This window comes from Anarrhichthys ocellatus, unplaced genomic scaffold (assembly GCF_004355925.1).
Source record: "Anarrhichthys ocellatus isolate YVR2014 unplaced genomic scaffold, GSC_Weel_1.0 scaffold50, whole genome shotgun sequence".
Taxonomy (NCBI): Eukaryota; Metazoa; Chordata; class Actinopteri; order Perciformes; family Anarhichadidae; genus Anarrhichthys; species Anarrhichthys ocellatus.
The window spans coordinates 455,736-478,364 of record NW_022280080.1 but is presented as its reverse complement, the minus strand read 5'-3'; the positions used below and the strand labels follow the sequence as shown (position 1 = coordinate 478,364).

The 22,629-nt window shown below is 44.2% G+C and overlaps 1 protein-coding gene across 1 annotated transcript; it reads right to left on the bottom strand.

Annotated features, from left to right (window-relative positions):
- Nucleotides 1-2,107: 2,107 nt before the first annotated feature.
- On the bottom strand, nucleotides 2,108-21,068 carry rrp1 (ribosomal RNA processing 1). Its single transcript, XM_031870019.1, has 16 exons — nucleotides 20,873-21,068; nucleotides 20,260-20,342; nucleotides 19,124-19,181; nucleotides 18,193-18,278; nucleotides 16,571-16,632; nucleotides 16,350-16,479; nucleotides 14,350-14,414; nucleotides 13,314-13,528; nucleotides 12,347-12,459; nucleotides 10,114-10,211; nucleotides 9,013-9,032; nucleotides 8,794-8,928; nucleotides 5,839-7,202; nucleotides 5,584-5,754; nucleotides 3,931-3,997; nucleotides 2,108-3,426 (listed from the first exon to the last, which is right to left on the bottom strand). Exons 1-16 carry the CDS (start codon nucleotides 20,997-20,999, stop codon nucleotides 3,218-3,220), a joined length of 3,003 nt encoding a protein of 1,000 aa, XP_031725879.1. The 5' UTR covers nucleotides 21,000-21,068; the 3' UTR covers nucleotides 2,108-3,217.
- Between the last annotated feature and the right edge of the window lie 1,561 nt (nucleotides 21,069-22,629).

The following is a 22,629-nucleotide window of genomic DNA, read 5'->3' as shown; positions in this document are numbered from 1 at the left end:
CTTCCCGCTCGTCCTGCAGCCAGTGGAGAGCTCGTAGGCAGAGAGAATGAAAGCCTGATCACCAATTCCCCCCCGAGGAGCGGATCAGCCTGGATAAAAAGACTCTGTTGATCAAGTTGTGCCAAGTCATGTATTCATGTAAAACAAAGAGCATAGTTAATAAATAAAATAAAATATAAATAATTGCATATAAAAAATTGCTCAGATAAATAAACCTATTCTACAAAAAAATAGGAATACTGTTGTGTTCTCTGTGTGTTCCTCCTGGCTCTACAAGTGTTTTGTATCAGTATATATATATATATATATATATATATATATGTCTGTAGATATTAGATATTAGCTTCTGCTGACACTATTTCAAAGCCATCACATTAACGTTAGTGGCCTTTCACATGTGTGGATAACACCAGCCGTGCTGTCATCATCGTCTCCTGCTAAAGCGTTGTGCTGCTTTGAACAGTCATGATGAGCGACCACCACAGCGCTGGAGGGGACCAGCTGACCACCACAGCGCTGGAGGGGACCAGCTGACCACCAGCCTCTTAACTGATTAGGAACGCATGAAATAATAAATAAACAAGAAGTAGTGTGTACATATCCAAATTTAACAACATGAAAGTAATGATTTTTCTCTAACAATCTCCACAAGTAGGAGGTAAAAAGTATGAGGAATTAAAACTACCTTCACAAGTACAATTTAGTTCCTGAGTACATGGTACTTCAGTTTCACATCAGGAAGTTACAGGTCATCCAGGTTTTTATGTCCTTAAGACATGCTTGCAGTTTAGCGAGCTGGTTGGTTTCATCTGGTTTGATCGATATATATAATTGAGTATCATCTGCATAACAATGAAAGTTTATGGAGTGTTTTCTGATAATATTGCCTAAAGGAAGCATATATAAGGTGAATAAGATTGGTCCAAGCACAGACCCTTGTGGAACTCCATGACTAACGTTGGTCTTCATCGAGGCTTCATCGTTTACAAACTGAGATCGATCAGAGAAATAGGATTTAAACCAGTTCAGAGCGGTTCCTTTAATACCAATCAAATGTTCTAGTCTCTGCAACAGGATGTAATGGTCAATGGAGTTGAACGCAGCACTAAGGTCTAACAAGACAAGAACAGAGACGAGTCCTTTGTCTGATGCAATTAGAAGGTCAATAGTTATTTTTACCAGAGCTGTCTCTGTGATGCTTTATAAATCCCGACTGAAAGTCTTCAAATAAACTATTGTTATGTAGAAAGTCACACAACTGATTTGCGACTGCTTTGTCAAGGATCTTAGAGAGGAAGGGAAGGTTAGAGATCGGTCTATAGTTAGCCAACACCTCTGGATCAAGAGTGGGCTTCTTAAGAAGAGGTTTAATTACAGCTAATCTGAAGGACTGTGGTACTTGGCCTGTTAGTGAAGACAGGTTGATCATCTAGTAAAGAGGTGCTAGCTAACGGTTAAACTTCTCTAGTCAGCACACCAAGACACAATCCATGGACCTAGCTGTCCTGGACAGAGGTGGTGCGCTGTGCCCAAAAGAGAGCTTCAGCTGGGGATTCTCCGGAATCTCCTTTAATTCTCTCCAACGGCTACACAATCCTGTTGGATAAGGCTCCATCCCAGGAAGGTCCTCCATACGATGCTGAAGGTGGTCATAATAAGATCCTCAGGAGGCCTTCCCGGGGCGTCCTCGTCTCCTTACCCGTTCGCCTGCGCAGACGTAGATTACTCAAAATCCACCATCCTGTCCAAGCAGTCTGCATGCACCGTCTCCTCTTCCCGTCTTCCCCCCAATTACGCCGATCATTGGAGATTCCATAGCCGTAACATATAGTTCATAAACGTTCCCATTCACTGTATCCCAGGAGCCACTGTCCCCATCATCCTGGATAAACTCCAGAATGTACTGCACTCTCTCCTTAGAGAATTCTAGTTCATGTGGGGACGAAAGACTGTCAAGTCTCCACCTCCGTCCTCTAGTTCCTCACCCCTCAGCTCTCCCAACAGGACCAGTATAGCCATTCCTTTGACCATCATCTCCTGTCACAGACCCTCTGCAACACGCTCAACAGAACCCCACTGCTGCTAATCACAACACAACCCCGCTCTTTACCATATTCCTGTAAAACTTGGTGTATTTAATATTGGATCACTAAATTATGAATCATTTTGTTATGCTTTTACTACATTTTGTTGGTTCAGATTCACCAAAGTCACACACAAACAGACAAAGCGATGTTCTGAGAGGTCAGATGTTACTCTTCAATGGTATCTATAGCTTTGGCGAGAGCAGAGATAACTGCTTCAGTTCGCCATCGTAAACAGAGTGAACAGCGGTCTCACTGCAAGGTACAAATTGATATATCCACAATATACTTGAACTGGTATTGATGCGTTATGTGGACCTTTGTTTAGGGTGCTGGGACTCTGGGGCTGTCTATTCTTGGTAATACACCGACTATAGATCAGTGACTACCCCACTTCAAAGACCAGAACTATACCGTTAACTTAATCACACATTGTTTAGCTGACATGCATTGTACCTGCAATATTTCTACCACAAGATGACTTCAGCAGCATCCTACAGGCAGGACAGCAGGCTGTCACAGGTTCATGAAATGCAAGAATGTCTTGAGACTGACGTGAACACAAGCGCGCGCGCGCACACACACACACACACACACACGACGATATGTTCACCACATGTTGATTGGAGTCTTGCATGCGTTGCTTGAGATGCCTCTGCAGCAGCGTGTAGCCGTGGCAGAAACAGGGCTACAGGGATGTGTTGGACCCCGCTGCGTTGACGGACTGACCTCATTCACATGAAAGGCTGAAGGTCTGAAATGCGTTGGTCGTGTTGGACCACACTTCTTTAATGAGAACATGATCCATGCTAAACAGAGGTACACTTTACCACTCTTTACTTTGACTCTGACATTCGTCCTGTTTGCATCAGAAGGTCTTGAGTTTGACTGAAGTAATGAGACAATGTAGTACAGCTGTTGATGTTTCACCATTTTGTTTATTTTTTCCCCCTAAAATATAATTTATTTTGTTCGGTATCAAACTCAATCACACACTAACTGAAAAGTTGATTACATTGGACAAACAGCAATAGTAACTATTAAAACATTGAACCGCTCAATGAGGCAGAAAGTAACACTGATATCAGATGCAAGTACAAACACACAGCATCTCTCTCTGCAGCCCGTCAGCGCTAGAAGAAGTCTGCTGCTGACGGTCTGCGTTTAGGCGTACTCTTTGGAGTAGTGGTGCTGGTCCTGTTGGCCTTGAGGGTCTTTCTGGCGATGAGCGGTGTGGGCGGAGACTTCAAGACCCCAAACTTGGGTTTCTGTTTGGGGTCAAAGGGCACTCGCAACGCGCTGTCTGGATTCACAAGCAGGCTGCGATCAGTCTTCCGAAACTCTGCACCAGGACACGGGAAAGTAAATGTTACATCGTTACAAAAGCTGTTACAGCAAAACAAGAAGAAGAAGAGATTAACTGAACTTCAAAGGTGTTCAACAGCTCACTGTAGTGACTTTATATACTGCTGGGAGGTTCATCTATAATAATATTCATCTAGAAGTTCATTATCTTATAAATCTGAATCTGCAAAGTAACTAAAGCTGGCAGATAACTAGTGGAGTATATTATTTCTATACAAACCACTGCTTTCAATTCAACTAACTAACTAAACAGCCTTTTCTTATTTGATTCTGTGACTCTTTATGCTCTGGTCTTGTGAGTTTGGACTCTGTACATTTGTATTTAGCAACATTGTTTTGTCCAAAGAGCCATTTCTTACAATTGCAGAATGAACTGGAGATTCTGCTCCAAATACGTCCGTTAGGTTCTGACTAGTGATCTCATTTTAACATAGAAAACAACTTTGTTAACAGTTATAAATATCAGTGTCCCATCTCTTACCAGCCGTCTTGTTGTTCTTGAGGCCGAAGGTCACCTTCTTGGACAGTGATTTGGGACTTTGACTCTTCTGTGAAATACAAACAGAGAGAAGAAGTCACACACGGTTACATAATAATGGTTTTCATTTATTCTAGATAGAGATGAAAGGAGAGTAAATCTGATCAGCTTTTGGGTAGAACATCTGCTGTGGACTTTTCTTTAATCACATCATCGTACCTTCTTAGTTCTCTGTAGATTCTACACTTGCTCCAATGAACAGGCCGGTGAACTAAAGACTCAGCTGATAACATACTCAGGTTTGGATAAAGCTCTGGACCGAGGAGCAGATTTACATTCCAATACCTCGAAAATGTGCCGAGGAAAACCTGCTGACAGCATCATCTGATATGGTACATGGACTGTACTTGTACTTCTCTAGTCTTCTGACCACTCAAAGCTCTTTAACACTACAGGTCATCATTCACCCATCCCATCAGAACTATCCAACCATACAGACACCTAAGGCCCAGTATTCTGTCTCCCCAAGGACACATGGACTGATCTGACAAGTCCTCTACCACTGAGCCAGACACTAGCTCACCGCACAAAACACATGAAGGAATAACACCCAGAGCGGATGTTGACACGGTCTTCCTCCGTCTGCCATCATGCTCAACACATGTATCTACCAAAACACTATCGACGTCACAGAAACCTTTATAGTGGGTGAGAGCTGTGTGTGTGTGTGTGTGTGTCCATCCTCACACAGCTGGGCAAACAGTCTCTTGTTCCATCCACACCAACACGTTTCTGTTTAGAGCCAGAGTTTAGAACTAAAACGATCTCCGTCCACACACACAGCTTCAGCACCGCTTTCTGCATGAATTCTGTCCATTCAAACACGCCTGAACACCAATATCACGTGTTACAACACGTAGTGCAATTATAATAAATCTAATTTTAACAACCACTGCTCCAAAGCAATGGAAACACAATACTGTGTGTGTGTGTGTGTGCGCACAGAGTGGCTCAGCAGCATTATTGCCTTTATAGTGTTTTTGAATGACTTAGTTTATCCTAATTAACAAAGCTACAGGACACCTCATTGACCCCCTGGTGGCCGGCCATAAGCCCCGCCCCCTGAGTACGTTTCTGGTTTAACTAGTTGTTCAAGGCTGACAGAGGAGTTGTGATGTCACGATTGACAGCTGCTCTGAGAGAAGTAGCTGAATGCTAGTGCAGCAGCTAGGTGGCTCACGCTAACGCGCTGTGGCCGGGCTCGGGCGGTTGACCTAAATACCACGATCCACGGGCAGCGTCTGTCCCAGATGACCAGAGGGCCACTAGGGTTACGTTGGCGTCCCTTCTGTAGCGTGGGAGGAAGTGGAGACGTGTCGTCCGGTCTACGGACGTTACCGTTGCTTAGCTCCATCTGTGACCTCAGTATCAATGACACAATACTGGAACTTCTGACTTTCAGTTTGAGTACCTTGAAAAATATCAATATTTGATGCCACAAGGAAACTTTGACACAACATTGAGGGCATGAGGTCTGCATCTGCCATCTTTAATGAGCGAACACCATAAAACCTGCAGATGATTAACTTTCACACGACCGACAGGTTTGTTAAAGCATTTCTTTGGTGCTCAGTTCTGACTGTTCTTTACGTTCACCTTCTTGCTGGACAGCGGGGTGCTGGGGCTCCTCTTGGTTCTGCAGAAGAGCGGTGTTGGGACTGTGGCGTTGCTCTGAAAGGTGACGAAGTCAGACGCCGAGCCGGAGGAAGTCTTTGCCTTCTTTTGGGACTTTTTAGTGCGAAGAGGAGTGGAGGACTCTCCAACGTCCTGAAAGGGAAAATTAATTTACAGGTGAGTTATGTCTCAATGTTATCAGATAGCCTGAACCCTTTAACCTTATTAAACACTCACACTGTCTGGTTTGGACTTCTGGGTCACGGTATCTTCTTCTGGAGCCCCGTTGATCTCTGCAGCCTCCAGCTCATCGGCCTCGTACTCAAAGACCACGGGGATCTTCCTCTTCTTCTTCCTCGGTTTCCCGGCGGAAGAGACCACTTCAGTTTCACCCGATGTGAGCTCTGCGTCAACGATGCAAACCACCTGCAGCTGGCTTTTATCCGTTACGTCCACTTGGGCTGCTGCCAGCTTCTTTCTCTTAGCTGGTGCTGTCTTGGTGATCTTAAACGGCAGCTTCTCAGCATCCACAGCCGCTGCTTCCTCTTCCTCTGAAGTCTGACACTCTTTCAGGTTCTTCTTCTTCAGTTGGATTTCAGTGTTTCCATCAAGTGATGCAGCCTCTTGCTTGCCTTTCTTCTTCTTCTTTGTAAGTGGCGCTGTGGTGGCATCTTGTGACGCTTCCTCGACAACTGATCTGACTTCAGCGTTTGTGTGTTTTCCCTCTTCCTCAACCTTTGGTCCTTTATCAGCCTTGAGCTTCTTTTTCTTCCTCTTCTTATCACATGGGGTGATGGAATCAGTTGGCTTCTCAAGTCCAGCGGTTGGGTCACCTCCCTCTGACTCCTCATAAGGTGTGCTCACACCACTCACCTGCACCTCCTTGAGGTTCTTCTGAGCTGTTGGGCCCTTCTTCTTCTGCTGCTGCTTGGCAGGTGTTGGACAATCACTTTCAGATGTGGTTGCAGTGTTTTTTTCTGCCGACTCCTCAAAAATTACTGGAATGATCTCTGCTTCTGCATTGACCTGCAGTTTGGTCACAATCTCCTCCGTCTGTACCTTCACCTTCAGGCCCTTCTTCTTCTTCTTCCCTGAGACTGCTTCATTTGGCTCTGTTCCAACAGGAGCCTGCTGCTCCTCTGCTGCCTCCGTCACCTCAGAAGTCTGCCTCGTTCTGGTCTCTACAGATTGGTGCATGTTGTCACTGGTGCAGTCAGTGGCTTGGCTGCTTTCTTCAGTGACAGGAACTGGAGGCTGTTCCTTTACTTCAGAGAGGAGCAGAGCTTCTGACTGGCTCTCTGGAGTCTTTGCCTCCGTCACTTTTACAGATGTGAGGGAGCTGTGCGTCTGTGCTTCCTTTTCCAAATCTCCTTTCTGTGAACACTCCAGACCTCCTCCAGTCTCTCTAGTCGTACTTTGAGCCACAGTCTGTTCCTGTCCAGATCCGTCTACACCTCCATCCTGCAGGGCTTTCTTCTTCTTCTTCTTGTTCTTCCTCTTTTTCTTTTTCTTTTCATTTGCAGTTAGATCAGCTGGTTCACCGTCATCTTTCACCGAGTCCTTGCTTTGCTTGTCGGGTGTGGAAGCCTCCTTCTTTCCCCCTGAAGGAGCAGAGACACAGATCAAATATGTGTCATTACATGAAGAGCTTTGCAAGGAGACTAAATGTAGTTCTCCAGTTATGATAAACAGACTCGGGACAAGATGTAGGACATTTAACAGTCACAGGCAGCGCTATGTTCAGGTATGGTTGTCATTTAACCTGTGGTGATAATTAGATTTGGTCAGTTTAATGAGGCAAGCATCCCTCCTGAAGTGATGAGTGACCCGGTAGTAGTGATGTGTGCTTCCGTGTCGAGGCTTCGAAGCGCGTGTCGAGTAATCCAGGGAGATTTTAGTGAAGCGCGTATGGAGGCTTGTGTTGATGACGTATGTGGTGACGTTCGTCCATACCACGTGACTGATTCAGGGAATGGTTCACGGGTTTGGCGTGCGATTGGAAATATAAGAGGCAGCGAAACGCAACAGATCCCTCCTCATATCTTGTGGACTTGGGACTTTATTGCACGTTTGTTTGCAAACTATTCGAGCATCACAATCATTCATTCATTCAATTCAAAGCGTCAAACACCAAAGCCATGGTGTCATTATAATCACTCTGCCTGTTTTACATGTATTGTCCACTTGATGGCGCAGTAGAGCAGATGAAGCTTCGGCCCATGAGTGAACCAGTTGGATGGAAAGCTTCATGAAGCTTCATCTCGCCATCACTACCCGGTGGTGTCTCCTCAGAATCAAGAGCCCGACATTAAATGGCATGAAATGACCGCTGAGACATAAGACACATGCAGGCCCATCTTATTCAATGCTGCAACTGAAGCAAACCACCTGTTCGTTCTGAATGTCCGAATGCTCCGAGGGTCTCTAGTTTGTGCTCGTTGGGTTTCATCAGGCTGTGTTTATCCTCGAGGTCACAACAGGTTTCATCTCTTCTTTAAATGGTCTCACTGTGTGAACTAACAGCATCACAAATGAATATCATTGAGCTCATTGGATCCTCAAGATTTATGCAACGTCAACACTGTTCACATTCAAATACAACACAAAACAACACCTGCATACTGCAGACAGAAAACTGCTTTGAAAGAACGAGATGTTAAATGAACAGTGAAAACTCATCATAGCTTAATTTAACATCAGTATTCATAATTACACTTCATGTTTACTTCTCCTGATCTTTACCTCCTATAACAAGGTCCATAGGGGCATCTCAATAAATACACGTTATATTTATACTGATGATGATTATTATTATTATTATATGATATATATATTATTATACTGAATATTATTATATGATATATATATATTATTATATTATACTGAATTACCTGTGAGGGTGACAACAATAAGAAAGTTTGTCAAAGTGTTATTTACTGCTTTTTTTCATGTTGGAATAAATGTTAACTATTTAACTGTAAAGTAGTAATACGTGTTTGATATCTTAATGTTTCTGCATTAAATCATTCTGGGATGTTTGCTGACATTGATTGGATGTGGCACAGCCCTACAGAGAACATGTTCCACTGCTCGTTTGATTCACTGCCCTCGTCGGTTATCAGAGATCCATAAATTCAACAGCAGATTTAAAATGTTGCAGAGGCAGGAGGTGAATGTGCTAACATGGGATACCTTTCATTTTCTTGGCTCCTGGCACCCTCTCATCGTTCTCCATGCGACCTCTCTTGATCCTCTTCCTGCTGCCAAACATGTCGTCATCCTCATCTGTGGAGACCTCCTCTGGATACTCATCCTGAGGGAAGATGCCTGAGAGGAGACAGGACGAGGTCAACAATCAAGAACAATTCAGTTTTCATAAATATTAAAGCGAGTGTGATCATCAACTCTTACCTTCATTCAGATCACGCAGTCTGCCATTCAACACACCAGGGTGAGAGAAGAAGAAGGAAACATTGATGAGTTCAGATTGAGGCAGAGATCATTCATGGTTGATCAGTGGATCATCCTGGTTACACAGCGCTGTCTGGCACGAGTAACAACATCAGCAGGAAACACTTTCGCCATTTGGTAGAGCTAACAGACATGTCTATGGCTCTACCTGGTGGACATTATAATCTGTGTCTTCTGAGTAACCTGTCCACTAACTCTCCTGTAACCGAGTCCATTTAGGTGACATTGTTCAGTCTGGTCACCTAACCGGTTGACTCTGGTAGCCAGATAAAGGTTGGCAGGGAGCCACTCACAGCAGCTCAGATGGTCAGCCCTTCCTTGGCTGAGTGCATTGCAGCAGTGTTGCCTAAAGATGAGATCGGTACTACTGGGAGGATGGGATGCTCATGTGGGCTCCTTCAGCTGATAACCAGAACCTATTACAGCACACTGAAGCATTCCATCTGGCCTGGTTGGAGAAGTGATATTTCTAAACATGGCCACTCTTGCCATGCACAACAGTTGGTTGGAAACCAAACCAAGCGATGCCTCAAGCTCCGCTTCATGCCATACCTGGAATGGGGGAGCCATTTGAGAGACTCATCAACTGTGTAGGTCCGTTGCCCAAGTTAGAATCTGGTTACCAGTATCTCCTGACGTTGTGTGCGCAGCCACTGGATACCCTGAGGTAATTCTACCACCTTCTGTCAAAGCTAACATGGTAGTGAAGGGATTGGTGAAACTCTGTACCACCTTCGGTTCGCCATTTCATTCAACCAGACCATGGTGCTAACGTTATGTCCCAAGTGTTTGCTGTAAAGCATCAGATCTCTGGTGCCTATAGCCAGAGCCAGGGGTGCTAAAGCACTTCCACCAATCCCTCGAGTCTGTGGTACTGATGAGCTGTCGGCCTAGAACGCTCACTTTGACAAGAATGTTGTGGAACAAAGTTTTCAATCTGGAGCCTCTGTGCTGGCTCTCCTTCCCATCTCTGGTTTAGAACTGCAATCGGAGTTTGCAGTTCCTTATGTGGTGAAGTGTAGTGTCACAGCATCTACTCACACTCTGGTGATCTTGTAGAGTCTCTGTCTGTTCCTGCTGGGTGTGCTGCTCCGACTGGCTAACTCAAACAGCTTGTCTGCCAGGGCGGCATAGTTGAACTGAAAAACATAAATACTCAGAAATCAAAACCAATTCATCACCATTTTAAACGTCCAGCATCTAAGTCACACTCATGAATATTTGTTCAAATTATTTCTTCTTGAACAGAAAAAGCTTGCATGATAAACTTTGACTGATCCACAAAACAGAAAGTCAGATCCTGGGAATGAATGACTTCCAATAATCAACCCTTTCAGGCAATTCCCCTTAATCTCTTTGCACATTTAATAAATAGAAGACTTTGCATTTCTACAAGACATTTTCAAAACCATACCAGTTTTCACATTGGTTTTCTTCCCTCAGCTAATGTGAACAAGCTGAAAACTGCTGTTTGCATCCTTCACACGGGGTTTCTGCCGTTCAAGTTTAGACTTTTTTTTAATTGATTTTCCATTAAACCCGCCGTACATTTGTTTGCAGCATATATTAGAAATGTATACAAGCACGGGACAGCGGCATCATTCAAATGATTACAGCTGTTAAAGGTACCTTCCCAAACTCCCTGCACCCAACCTCTAGTAAAGTTAGGATGCCCTGTTCCTCCCTGTTCCTCCCAGAAGAGGAAGCTACGACTGCAGAAGCTTTGTCTTTACAGGAGCGAGTTTCAGGGGCAAGATTTAAATTAGGCACATATAGGACTGGGGGGGGGGGGGGGGTTTCTCTTTGAAACATTTAGTATTGATACTAAAATGTGCCAAGTTTGGGACAGGACCAGAACTTATGCAAGTGATCTGCTGGTTGACGCTCACTGAGAGGGCATGGAAGGTCTACGTTGTACCACTCTTGCCTCGGCCAAAACAATCTGGAGTTGTGTCAAGCTCTGCCTAGCACCAGGGGAAGAGGTATGCATCAAGTCAAGCACAGCTCTCCATGGATCCTCGAGCAATTCCTCACCAATGTGGCTCTCCCAAAGTCTCCTCACGTCTTGCAGTGAAGGATGATGTCACACACATTGTTAAAGAGAACGGAAATTACACCTTTGCAGATATATATCAAGAGGAACTGGAAAGGCAGCAATGCTTTTCTGGACAAAATGTCTATTCTGGATACATCGAAAACACTGACTATAGTTAATCGAAAAAACTCAGAGTTGTGTAAACAAATCCAACTTGCCGTCCACTGATAGATATGGGATGAATTTAATGCCCTTTGAGGACCAAGATCATAAAGGAGAAACAGGATGGGGACGGTTACGTCAGGAGTTTTTGGTAACACAAACTTCTTATCATATACAGCAATACGTCAGTCTTGTAATACCACCGTTCCTATGGTCTAACAGACAGCTGACCCAGGAGGAGCTGCAGACTGCTCGCCTTAGGATTCATGTTGAAGAATAAAAGCAGAGCACTGTTTTTGATATGGGGTCCATAAACCAAGTGAGGAAGGTGCGTGCCATCCTCACAACTTCTCAACGACCATTGTTCTGAAACTAAACTTAAACAAAGCTACCGTGCCTTCCCTGCTTTATGGTCTGTTTGACTCTAAAAGGACCATAGTTTACTAAATGAACATCATGCTGTATTGAAGAAGACTTGAAACTGGAGATTGAGACCATAAACTCATGTTTACAATGTTTACTGAGGTAATAAATCAAGAGAGAAGTAGAGTCATTTTCTCATAGACTTCTATACAACCAGAGGAGTCGCCCCCTGGTGGTCACTAGAGAGAATGCAGCCTTAAGACACTTGCATTGGCGTCACTCGGCAGAGCCGGAGGTTGCCGCCTGGCTATAACATGCAGCACCATCGAGTGATGCAGGGATGACATACAGACAGAAGTGAGCACGTAGTCTCCTTTAGCCACCGTCTGTTTAAGACACGTACAATACAATCTTTAGAATTCACAAGTTTGGTAAATACCTAAGTATTTTATGTTGTGGAACAAAATGCTAAAATCTCTCAAGCTTGTTTTAACACAGATCTTAATTCAGGCATCCAACTTGAAACCCATTGACTTTGAGTGGAACTAAAATGCTGAGTCATTGCTGGCTTCAGGACTCATCAGTGAGGTAGTTTGACTTACATGAAGAGCATAAAACAAGTGGCATGCATCAAAGATAAAACAGTGAAATGTGTGACCAACACATAAATCCCAAAAGAACAACATTGAATAGAAATAGAGAAAAAGTCCTCACCTGTAGGACTTGTCCAACGTCTTCATCACATGACCCCTCTGTGTCCGAGTCTACCCCGTGAAGAAGCTCAGCATCATCACTATCATCACTATCATCTTCATTTGGTATATTGCCTGAAATAAAAACAGCACAATTTACCTCATTAAAAACAGCACCTGCTACTATATCCAGTGACACACACTGTTTACCGTCTCTGTCAATAGCAATGAGAACATTGCATGGATGAACAACTAAATATGACGCATTGTATCAGTATATTAGTCTACAGTCAGACTCTCCACCGCGGCGTGTCAGCACTGAGGCTCCCCTCATCACCGCTCTGCTGTGGGGGAAACGTGCTGTGGCTTGTTTGTATGGTCTGCACAGGATGCAGGAACAAGATAGACTGCGGGGCCGGCAGCCATTGAAGCACATTTATGCCCCTCTGACAAAGTCCACAAATCTGTGGACTACATTTGATACCACTACGCCGGCATGGCATTAACCTCTCGTTTGTTGAGCCTAATGAGTCGCCCAGCTGCACCGATAACCCGATCCACACACAGGTTAAATCCACAGTTTATCACAGTGCAGTGTCTGTGCAGAACAGACCCCAGTAAGTCTGCACCACATCATTTAGATTAGCTGAGAGGTTGTCAGCAGCGTGTCGGTCTGGGTTTAAACCAGTGTATTACAAACTCAGTGTAATGTTAGCACGTGTCAAGTTGAGAGAGCGTGTGTACAGTCTATTAGTCAGTGAATAAATGCTACAACTCAAAGACCCTTGAAGACACCCAGGCCAAGTTCCTGTTGCTGCTGTTGTCAGCCAGCTGATGATTAAAGTGATGGTGATTAGCCCCCAAGTTAACAGCAGCTCCGGCCCACCACCAGCACCCCCTTTACAAACATGTCCACTTTAAGCTAATCCTGTGCACTTCGGGGCAAAAAACATGCAGTCTGTATTTTATGCGTTTCTTTGGGAAGGTACCGTTGATCTGCTTCCATGTCCGCTTCTTGGCGACCGGTTTGCTGATCTTCTCATTTAGTTCCTCGTTGTCGTCGTTCTCCTCAGAAGCTTGTCCCGAGTCGGAGTCTGAGTGCTCAGCTGCTTTCAGCTCCTTCATCAAATCTTCGATAGCGAAAGGGGCCTGGTCAATGATGGTGCTGAGGATGCTGTTGCAGATGGCACTGAAAAGAGACCGACTGGCGACACAGACAGGAAAAGAAGAGGATGGAAGTGGTTAGCACCAGATCTAACATAAAAAAAAAAAACAAGCTGCGTTAGTCAACTTGGACCTTTGAAGTACAGAAGAAATGATTTATATTACATAAACATAAACAACCGTTCAATAGTTTGGAATCTCCTGCCACTGAAGCTTTGATGTTCCAGTCAGATGTCAGAGAGGAGTACTCTGTATTCAGCTTGTGCTTACTGGTGATACGATCGTATATGGGCGACTGGTTTTACATTACAATTCAGAAATCACACCGTAGGCTCAGCTACAGGAGCAACGTTGGGGTTAAGTGTCTTGCTCAAGGACACATCGACGTGCGACTAGCGGAGCCGGGGATCGAACCGCCGATCCTCCGACTGGAGGACGGCCCTGCCCTCCACAGTCGTCCAACACCTTTATTAAGGCGGAGGTAAATAACTTACCATCAGAACTAAGATGTTAAGAGAATAGAACATGCGCCCTGCTGTGCATTAAGAGACGTAGTGTACGTGTGTCTATGGTTCTTTTCTACTATGGCCGATCAGAAACTGCAAAGCCACTTTGAAATTTGACAGGCGCCGCACACTATCCACAAGAACTCCAGCTGCACCATCATCACATACAGAAAACAACATGAAAGACTATCTCCAATGAAATAAAGACTTGGGATACAGACTCCTAACATCCTGTTCTGCAGGGCAGTGGCATTGTCTATTTTTAACTGCTCGGTAACTTCTGTTATTACATTGCACAAGTGCAAGAGAGCATGAGAATAACTGCAGCAGAAGAGGTGAGCCGGTGTGGACTTACTCCTTGGTTTTGGCTGCCGTTTTGCAGAATGGCTCGATGAATATCAAGTTCTGATCAGCAGTGAGCTGTGAAAAGAAAAGAAACGAGGATCATTGTGGCATTATTGCATTTCCTCATAACAAGGAGCTGGAATCAAACTAAACGTACTGTAAGAGTGGAAGTCTCACAACAACTAGAGAGGCAGCATCAGTGGCTAAGAACAGCATCCACAGCCATGCTGGAGGCTCTGAGGCTGGACGCAGGCAGCTTGAATCTACTGTACATATACAGCAGAGGTCATGATGCAATAAAGGATGTCAGCATCACAATGCAACCACTCTCATCTTGTTAAGGATGTAAACAACGTTCATCAGACCACTCAGACCTGGAAACCCTCCAGGGTAACAACACAGCAAACAGCTGTATTCATAACATGGATCTGGTATCACGCTCTAAGGTTCTCAAAAGGCACATGGTAAAAACAGAGAGTCAAAGCATTAGATAAACAAATGAATGAACAGTAAAAAGACACTACATAACTCAACTAGATGATTTTTGAAAATGGTGAGTGAGGAGAATGTCTGAGGTGTTGGGGGAGGGAGCTCCAGAGGGAGGGGCAGCGATGGAGAAGGCCCTGTCCCCCCAGGTCCGATGCTTGGACAGAGTAGGGGGGGTAAGGAGGTTGGCATCGGCGGATCTGAGGTTGCGAGCGTGTCGATGCAGGAGGTCAGAAAGGTATGAAGGGGTTTAGGGTAGTGGAGGGCTTTGTATGTGATGAGGAGAGTCTTGAACTGGATTCTTTGCTGTATGGGAGCCAGTGGAGGTTCTGAAGGACTGGGGTGATTAAGATTAAAGATGAATCGATCCCTCATTAGTCCCGCAGTGGGGAAGTTTGTTCTGTGCATTTGACCCGTCCCTAGTCTTCAGGGAGCAGTAGGCTGCCCCTGAGGAGCAGCGAGAGGTTCAGTGTCTCTGGTGGAGTGGGAGAGCAGACGGGCAGCTGAGTTCTGGATGCTTTGTAGTCCGTTGATGGTTCTGGGGGATGTGCCGTACGTATATTGCAGTAGTTAAGTCTCGAGGTGTGGAGGACATGGATAAGTGTTCCAGAAGATTTAAGAAGCAACCACGCATATTGTTATTTCATGAACTCATCTGATAGGATGTTATATTTACTTCTCTACACTGTTCTTCACGTTATTTCAAACATTCACTTGGAGGCATAAAGTTGTCCATTTGCCATTGCAGTGCTCTTTGAATGGATCTAATTACTCGTGTATAGAGATCTACTAGGAGTTGCTAAGCACATGATTTTTTCAAAACATTAAAGTTACTACAAGGAACTTTCATTTGAAGTTGAATTGGTCCCTGTGGACTAAAGTGGTAGTGTCTCTGAGCACCAGAGTCCCTTTAGAAAACCTCTCATTCTACTGCAGCAGGTCTGACAGTCGGCCTCCTCCTCCCTCCGGAGCTCCGACTGCAGGTCCAAGGCTGCAGTGAAGCCAGATCTGGGTCTGTCACGGTGGACCGGTCTCTGCTGTAGCTGGATTCTGAGCTGAAGGAGTTTCTGGTGAACCTGCATGATGTCATCGGATTCCACCAGAATCCGATCCGGTGGCTCCGATGACAGATATTAAGAACAAACATGTAGAAATAGCCCATCTTCTTGTGATGTTTACTTCTGTAGATCATGTGAGGCATTAGTAGAACGGGCGGAGAGAGCTTTTTACTTCCAGGAACTCAAATGTGTGCCCGTGTTGTGATTTGGCAGCTCAGCTTGTTCTGTCAGAAGCGCTGTGAGTAGGGGAAGGCCGTAGCGGTGTAGAATGTCAGACTGTAATGTGTGCTTTGGTTTGACTGTGTTGCGTGTGTACATGCTGCTCGGTATCAGTGGAACATGCATTTGTGAGAACCCAAAATGACACATACATGGTTGTACGCATTTGTAAATAGTACTTTGTGTTTGTAGAACATCAGCTCTCAATGACACACTTAAACCCCAACAGACAGCGGCGGTGCTGTACCTCTGCTGAACCCACAGCTGCCAGCTCGGTCATGTAAAGGTCCAGGATGTGGAACTGCAACCCGCTGGGCGCCCCGCTGCCGCTCTGCAGGACGTGTGCCGTCAGCAGCTCCAGAAACCTGGTAATCGCACTGAGGAGGTGTGGTACAGAGTTATTGACTCCTGAAGGAGACGACGTGAAGGTGACTCGAAGGTTTTGGAGACTAAGTTTGAGTACATTACCTGCTCTCCCAGTTTGTCCTCTTCAGCATCTCAAAGGTTTGTCTGAACATGAAGCGAACCAGCTGTTAACAAAAGAGAAGAGAAAAGAGTCATTTGGATTATTGAGACGTAAAACATCCAAAATCTCTCAATTATCATAACTTAAAGATTACACAGCTGGCGTCTTTATGGAACTGCGTTGAAGTGCAGCCGTGCCCGGTTAGTTCTGAGGACGTGTACTCTGCTCCTCTTGTAATGCGCGTGTTGATCTTTACTGGTTACTTATTATCAGGTGTTGATACCAGCAGGATATGAGCCTGGCTGCTGGTGGTCGATCACTCAACACACGTGAGCCGCGGATTAACTGCACCTTTTCTTCCAGCTTAATCACAGTGTAAAATACAGTTTTACTGCCGCTCGTATGTTTTCAGGTAATACGTCTTTAAATATCTTTGCAGAGCGTCAGTGAACAGATATAAAGTAGTAGTGGAGCAGGTTAAAAGCATTTGATGGTGAAAGTCACGGCGAGCAGAGGAGCTTCAGAAGCCCCCCGTTCAACGAGAAAGACACACGACAACGGCAAAACATGGGGCATGTCCACACATATGAAGCGCCACCAGCCTGGTCTGTCAGCGACGGGGGCCACGCCACATCAACAACAAGGTATCATCGGGGCATTTAGAAAGCGTCAGAATCAGACCGGGCTAAAGCTATTACAACATCTATTGGGGTCTTTATTGCTGCAGACACGAGGCCACACTCCGGTGTGGAAAACAAAGGATTTCAAAATCTGGTTGAAAAGGTTAAAGTGCTTGAGCCACGCTATGAAATCCCCTCACGCACCACTTCAGTATGAAGATCATTCCTCTATGAAGAGGAAAATACTGACCGCTCACTTCATCACGGAGGAGGTGGAGATTTAAAGTCTGGTGCTGTAGACACGCCCCCTCTGTGAGTCACACAGACACGCCCCCTCTGTGAGAGTCACAGCTACCTTTTCCCCAGATATTCCCCAACTATTCTCATCTTCTTGAAATTAGTTTTTAATCTGGGTTCTGGGTTTTCCAATATGGAGTCTCAGATAGAGACCAGACATGGGAACATGTGAACAGCTCTTGGCAGGACGTGAAATCCACATTGAGCTCATATGAGGAGGAATTGATTTGACAGGTCCGGCTTGTTATCTGCAAAGCGGTGGATACCGGATCAAGTTCTGATGATGCCAACACCAAGTATGACTGTTCTAGTGTCCCGTGAGGGCGACAGTGAGCCTGCATGCACAACACCAAGAAAAATGAAACAGCTAAATGGAATTCAGCCATTAATCATTCTTACACCTGAAACATCAATATGTGTGCTGTGTAGAAGGCCTGTAGCAATAACCAATGCAAAGCGAACTATAGAACTTAATATGATTCCGACTAAGGAACGGTATCGTGAGGAATTCATACTTATTGTTAGAATTGTAATGCTTCAATTAAGTACTCATATCTGTCCTAGCAAGTACTCAATTGTAAGTACTTGTTTTGAAATAAAATAGTGTCATCGGTGCAACTCTACCAAGTTCTGATAACAGTGATTAATAATCAGCTTTATGGCTCACTGATCGACGAGTTCTAAACCAGCATTCTCTCCACACTAACCTGGAAGAACTTATCCATGCGCAGCCTGTCGATACCAGTCCACTCTCTCCTGAAGGTCTGCAGGAAGCTCTCCAGGTACAACAGCTCTGCAGGAAACGGCACATCATCATCATCATCATCATCATGAAAGTACAGCACCGGGTTGCATCAGCTATGTTGAAGCTCAGAAGTAGCCTTGTTTGAACGTAATTACTAACTAAAGTGGGAGTTTAAGTGCTCCTAACATTTAAATGTGTGTAACAACATACTACAGGCTAGGCGTAAGACAACGTGCATCTGGCACTATGACTTTGCTACTAAATCATTTCAGCACTCTGTCAACATGCACAATAAAGTGCACAACATGTAAAACAACACGTACTGTATATCCTCTGTGCCACAGTCACAAGCAAACATCTGGTTAGATAACTTCCTCATTAACAAATACTACTTTAATCATTTTACCGGTGTAAATTATCATGATTTCTGTTATAACATAATAATTTCATCTGGCCATTAATAGTGTAACGTTACCGTTATAATACCCTGTGTTCGCACAACCTGTTGATCATAACGCTTTGCTCTACTTCATCTTCCCTTTGGTTGATGTTTGGCGATTAACAATAACTATTTTAGACTAGAACCTCTTCTCTAAACTGCAGCATAAAGAGTGCTTTTCACTGATTGGCCACAGAAAGTAAAAACGTTACTTTGGCAACAATATTTTGGTAAGAGTGGACTTAATGCCAGAGTCACAAAGAAAGATCTTCCTCTCCTTGGTGCAACCAAATATCGACACAGCTCTGGTATCAACCCAACTCGTTGAGCGTGGAACCTACACCCTGACTGAAGAGAGAGCTCGTGTGCAGCTGGTGCAACAGGCTGCAGAGCTTTTCTTATGTGCCTCAAATCGAATCCTACCACATTATGAAATCAGGCGTGGGCAACTTACGTCCGTCAATATCATGGAAGCTGTGGATGAGGGTAGAGATCTGGTTGGACAGCTCCTCCTAAAGAAGAAACGTGAAGACTGCATGAACAGAGACATTGAATCAGGCAGCAGAGGGGCGACTGACTGAACACGGTTATAATCACAGTTTTGGATTTATGACAGACAATTTTAAATATCTCTGATTTGGACTCAGAGTAGGTTTTCATTCTTCATCAAGATGCCGTCACTACAACTCTGAGGTCAGTGTTTCCCATTAATTACCTCGACTGCAGCAGCTCGACAGCTTCATAATGAACCAAAGATATTCTGACCCTTCTGAGGCTGGCTGGACCTCACGGGCACATTCTCTACACGTTTAAAGAGGCTGGCGGCTCAGTCCGTGACCTCTACAGCAACCAGCGGCCCAACCTTTCGTTCCCGGGGACTTAACCCACCCGGGAGGGAGGGCACCACTGTCAATGTAATCTCAGTTGTTTATAGATGTTTTTACAACATAAATAGATATCAGAGAGGGATGTATGACAGATTATAATACATCATTAAAACTACCAATGACAAGATTTGTTTCAATCCATAAAAATACAATCTTTTATTTCCTTATCATTTGAATTTAGTTTTTTTATTTAAAGAAAAAAAACACATAATAAATGATCATTACAAAGTAAAAGGACAACATTTTGAATGATTTTTGGGACAGTCTGGAGACCTTGTAGACCAGCTGCAATAATCAAACAATAACATGGATCATCAATGATCCTCAATTAGTAAATTATATTTGCTCCCTTTTTTTCCTTTTGTGCTGATCCGATCTTTGATCCGAGCCGCGCGTTGTATAATCCGTTGCACCACTAGCTTTAACACTTTAACACTACTTTCATACACTGATGGCAAGGTGCCACCTGCACACCAGGACTCTGACTAACTAACTTAAGTGTATTGCCCACTTTGACATGGACAAGCGGCGCCGGGGATCGAAGCACCGTTCCTCCGATTGGACGACCGTGCTCTACCGCTGAGCCACAGTGGACTAATTGTGTGCCTGAAAAGGGATGAAATGCACCGTGTGTATTCACAGCAGCTCCCATTCCCATGATACGAGTGTGCAAGCCATGCACACAGACAGTAGCACAGCATACCTGGAGCAGTGGTTTGTCCTGCATCCACAGACAGTAGAACAGACCCTTCCACAGCTTGAGCAGCTCATCACCTGTGAATCCACCTACACAAGAGGACACAAGACTGTGTGAGACATGTCCCGAGTCCAGGACTACACTGCATACAAATACAGCAGCGGCCATTTTTTAAAGACATTTTATGGACTAGACAACTACAACGTATTTTGACAGTGGACAAAATCTTCCGTTACAGATCTGCAGAACTTTTTATGTAACCATAAAATAATATTATTTTGCAACAAATACTGTAACAAGGTTACTGTTCTGGTTATTGTGGCGACAATGCAAATTACGCTCAACTGTTACATTAGCTAGTTAACTTAACTAGTTACACACAAACTGCCTTTCACCTCACAGCTACACGTGTTCACCAAGTGTTGCTACCAACACCACACGTGCATCAGACTGGGACCAATTCCCTTTCAACCAGTTATGGTTTGAACCAACCAGTCGCTGTTAACAATACATGTTTCGTTAACGTGCTACCCAATTCAAGTTATTACTAGCGTTTGAGCTGATGCTAGCCAGCTGTGACAGAGCTAACTAGCTGCGTAGCGCGGACAGTCTACGTTACCTGTCGCGATGTGGGACCTGACATTAATGTATTTCCTCAGCTTCTTCACAGCCTTGGTCCGGATGGGCTTCTCGTTGGAAGCTAGTCTCTGAGCGAGCTGGACCTCTGGCTCTTGAATCGACGCCATGTTCACACCGATTCACGTGGGGACTCTTCACTCGCGCCCTCTTCGTCCCACGTTTCCACGATACGGCGCGGCCTGATGACGTCCCAGGGACAGCATCTTCTTCTTCTTCTTCTTCTTCTTCTTCTTCTTCTTTTTCAGTTCGATGGCTGGTGGCAACCAGCGTTAAGGTGCATTACCACCACCTACCATGTTGGCGTGTGTACCAGAGTTATGTTTTACAAAGAAACAAAAACACACTGAGGACACGCTACATTCTCTTGACCAGCCCAAATGCCAAACACAAATTAATGAAACCATTCTTTTAAATTAAATGTTCAAAATATGTATTAAATACACGCTTAAAATGTTACAAATAAATAAACAAATAGATGCACTTTTTTTTATGTCGAAAACAGTAGGCCTACAAATATTCCTGCACTAGGCACAGTAGCTGCAATAAAAAAACACCTAGACCTCGTCACCCTTTATATGATGTACTGAGCATGGCCCTGTTCAAGATGAATACATGTACTCTTCCACATGCCACGTTTAGTTCATCAATTTCTGTAAGTTGATGGGGCTTTACAAGCTAAGATACCTCTCCTTGCCGTGGCTGTTAATACTTGACATGCTATCATAGCTATAGCCTACATGCATACATACAGTGCATGAGCTCAATTTATGGCAGCTCCACAAGGATAGGCACACCCCCAATAATTATACATGTACATGATCAGTGTGCAGAGACGGAAAACCAGCCTCATTAGAAGGTTTTGACTAAGATCATATGTAGCCTAAATCTATTAGGAAAAAAAGGAAAAGTGATGAAAAACTGCAGAATATTTGACTATTAAACTGCAAACACAGTCCTGCAAAGAAGTGATCGCTGTTTGTATAGACATCCCTTAGCTGATGCTCTGACCTCAGTAGAGTATAGTGACTTCAGATGTACCCATGTCAGTCTTTCCAAGGTTCTTCAGTATGTCCAATATCAATAAAACAGCATGAAGAGCAAAATTGTGAAAACTTACATTTGTAGACTATGTGATATTATCTCCACCAACAGACAGGGCTACCATGCAAGGTGCCACCTGCCCATCAGGACTAACTAATATTCATACAACAAAGGCACAGCCTGTGGGAGCAATTTGTGGTTAAGTGTCTTGCCGGAGCCGGGGATCAAGCCACCAATCCTCTGATTGAAGTTGCACTGAGGCACAGATCCAATTGTCTGCGTATTGGAGCTTTTATAACATAAGTATCTGGGGGTATGTAACATTTTTTAATCATTCAGGCCTATTGTTAGAAACTTAAGTTTACACTTGCATTAGTATTACTTGGTACGCAGTAATGATCTGTACAAGAAGACTGTAACCAACTAAGTTGTGTGGTACAAAACTAGTACAAAGCCATTAAATTACATAATGAATATAGTAGTATGATAATAGTATGATAGTAGTATGATAGTAGTATACCAGTAGAGTGATAGTAGTATGATAGTAGTATGATAGTAGTGTGACAGTAGTATGATAGTAGAGTGATAGTAGTATGATAGTAGTATGATAGTAGTGTGATAGTAGTATGATAGTACTGTGATAGTAGTATGATAGTAGTGTGATAGTAGTGTGATAGTAGTATGATAGTAGTGTGA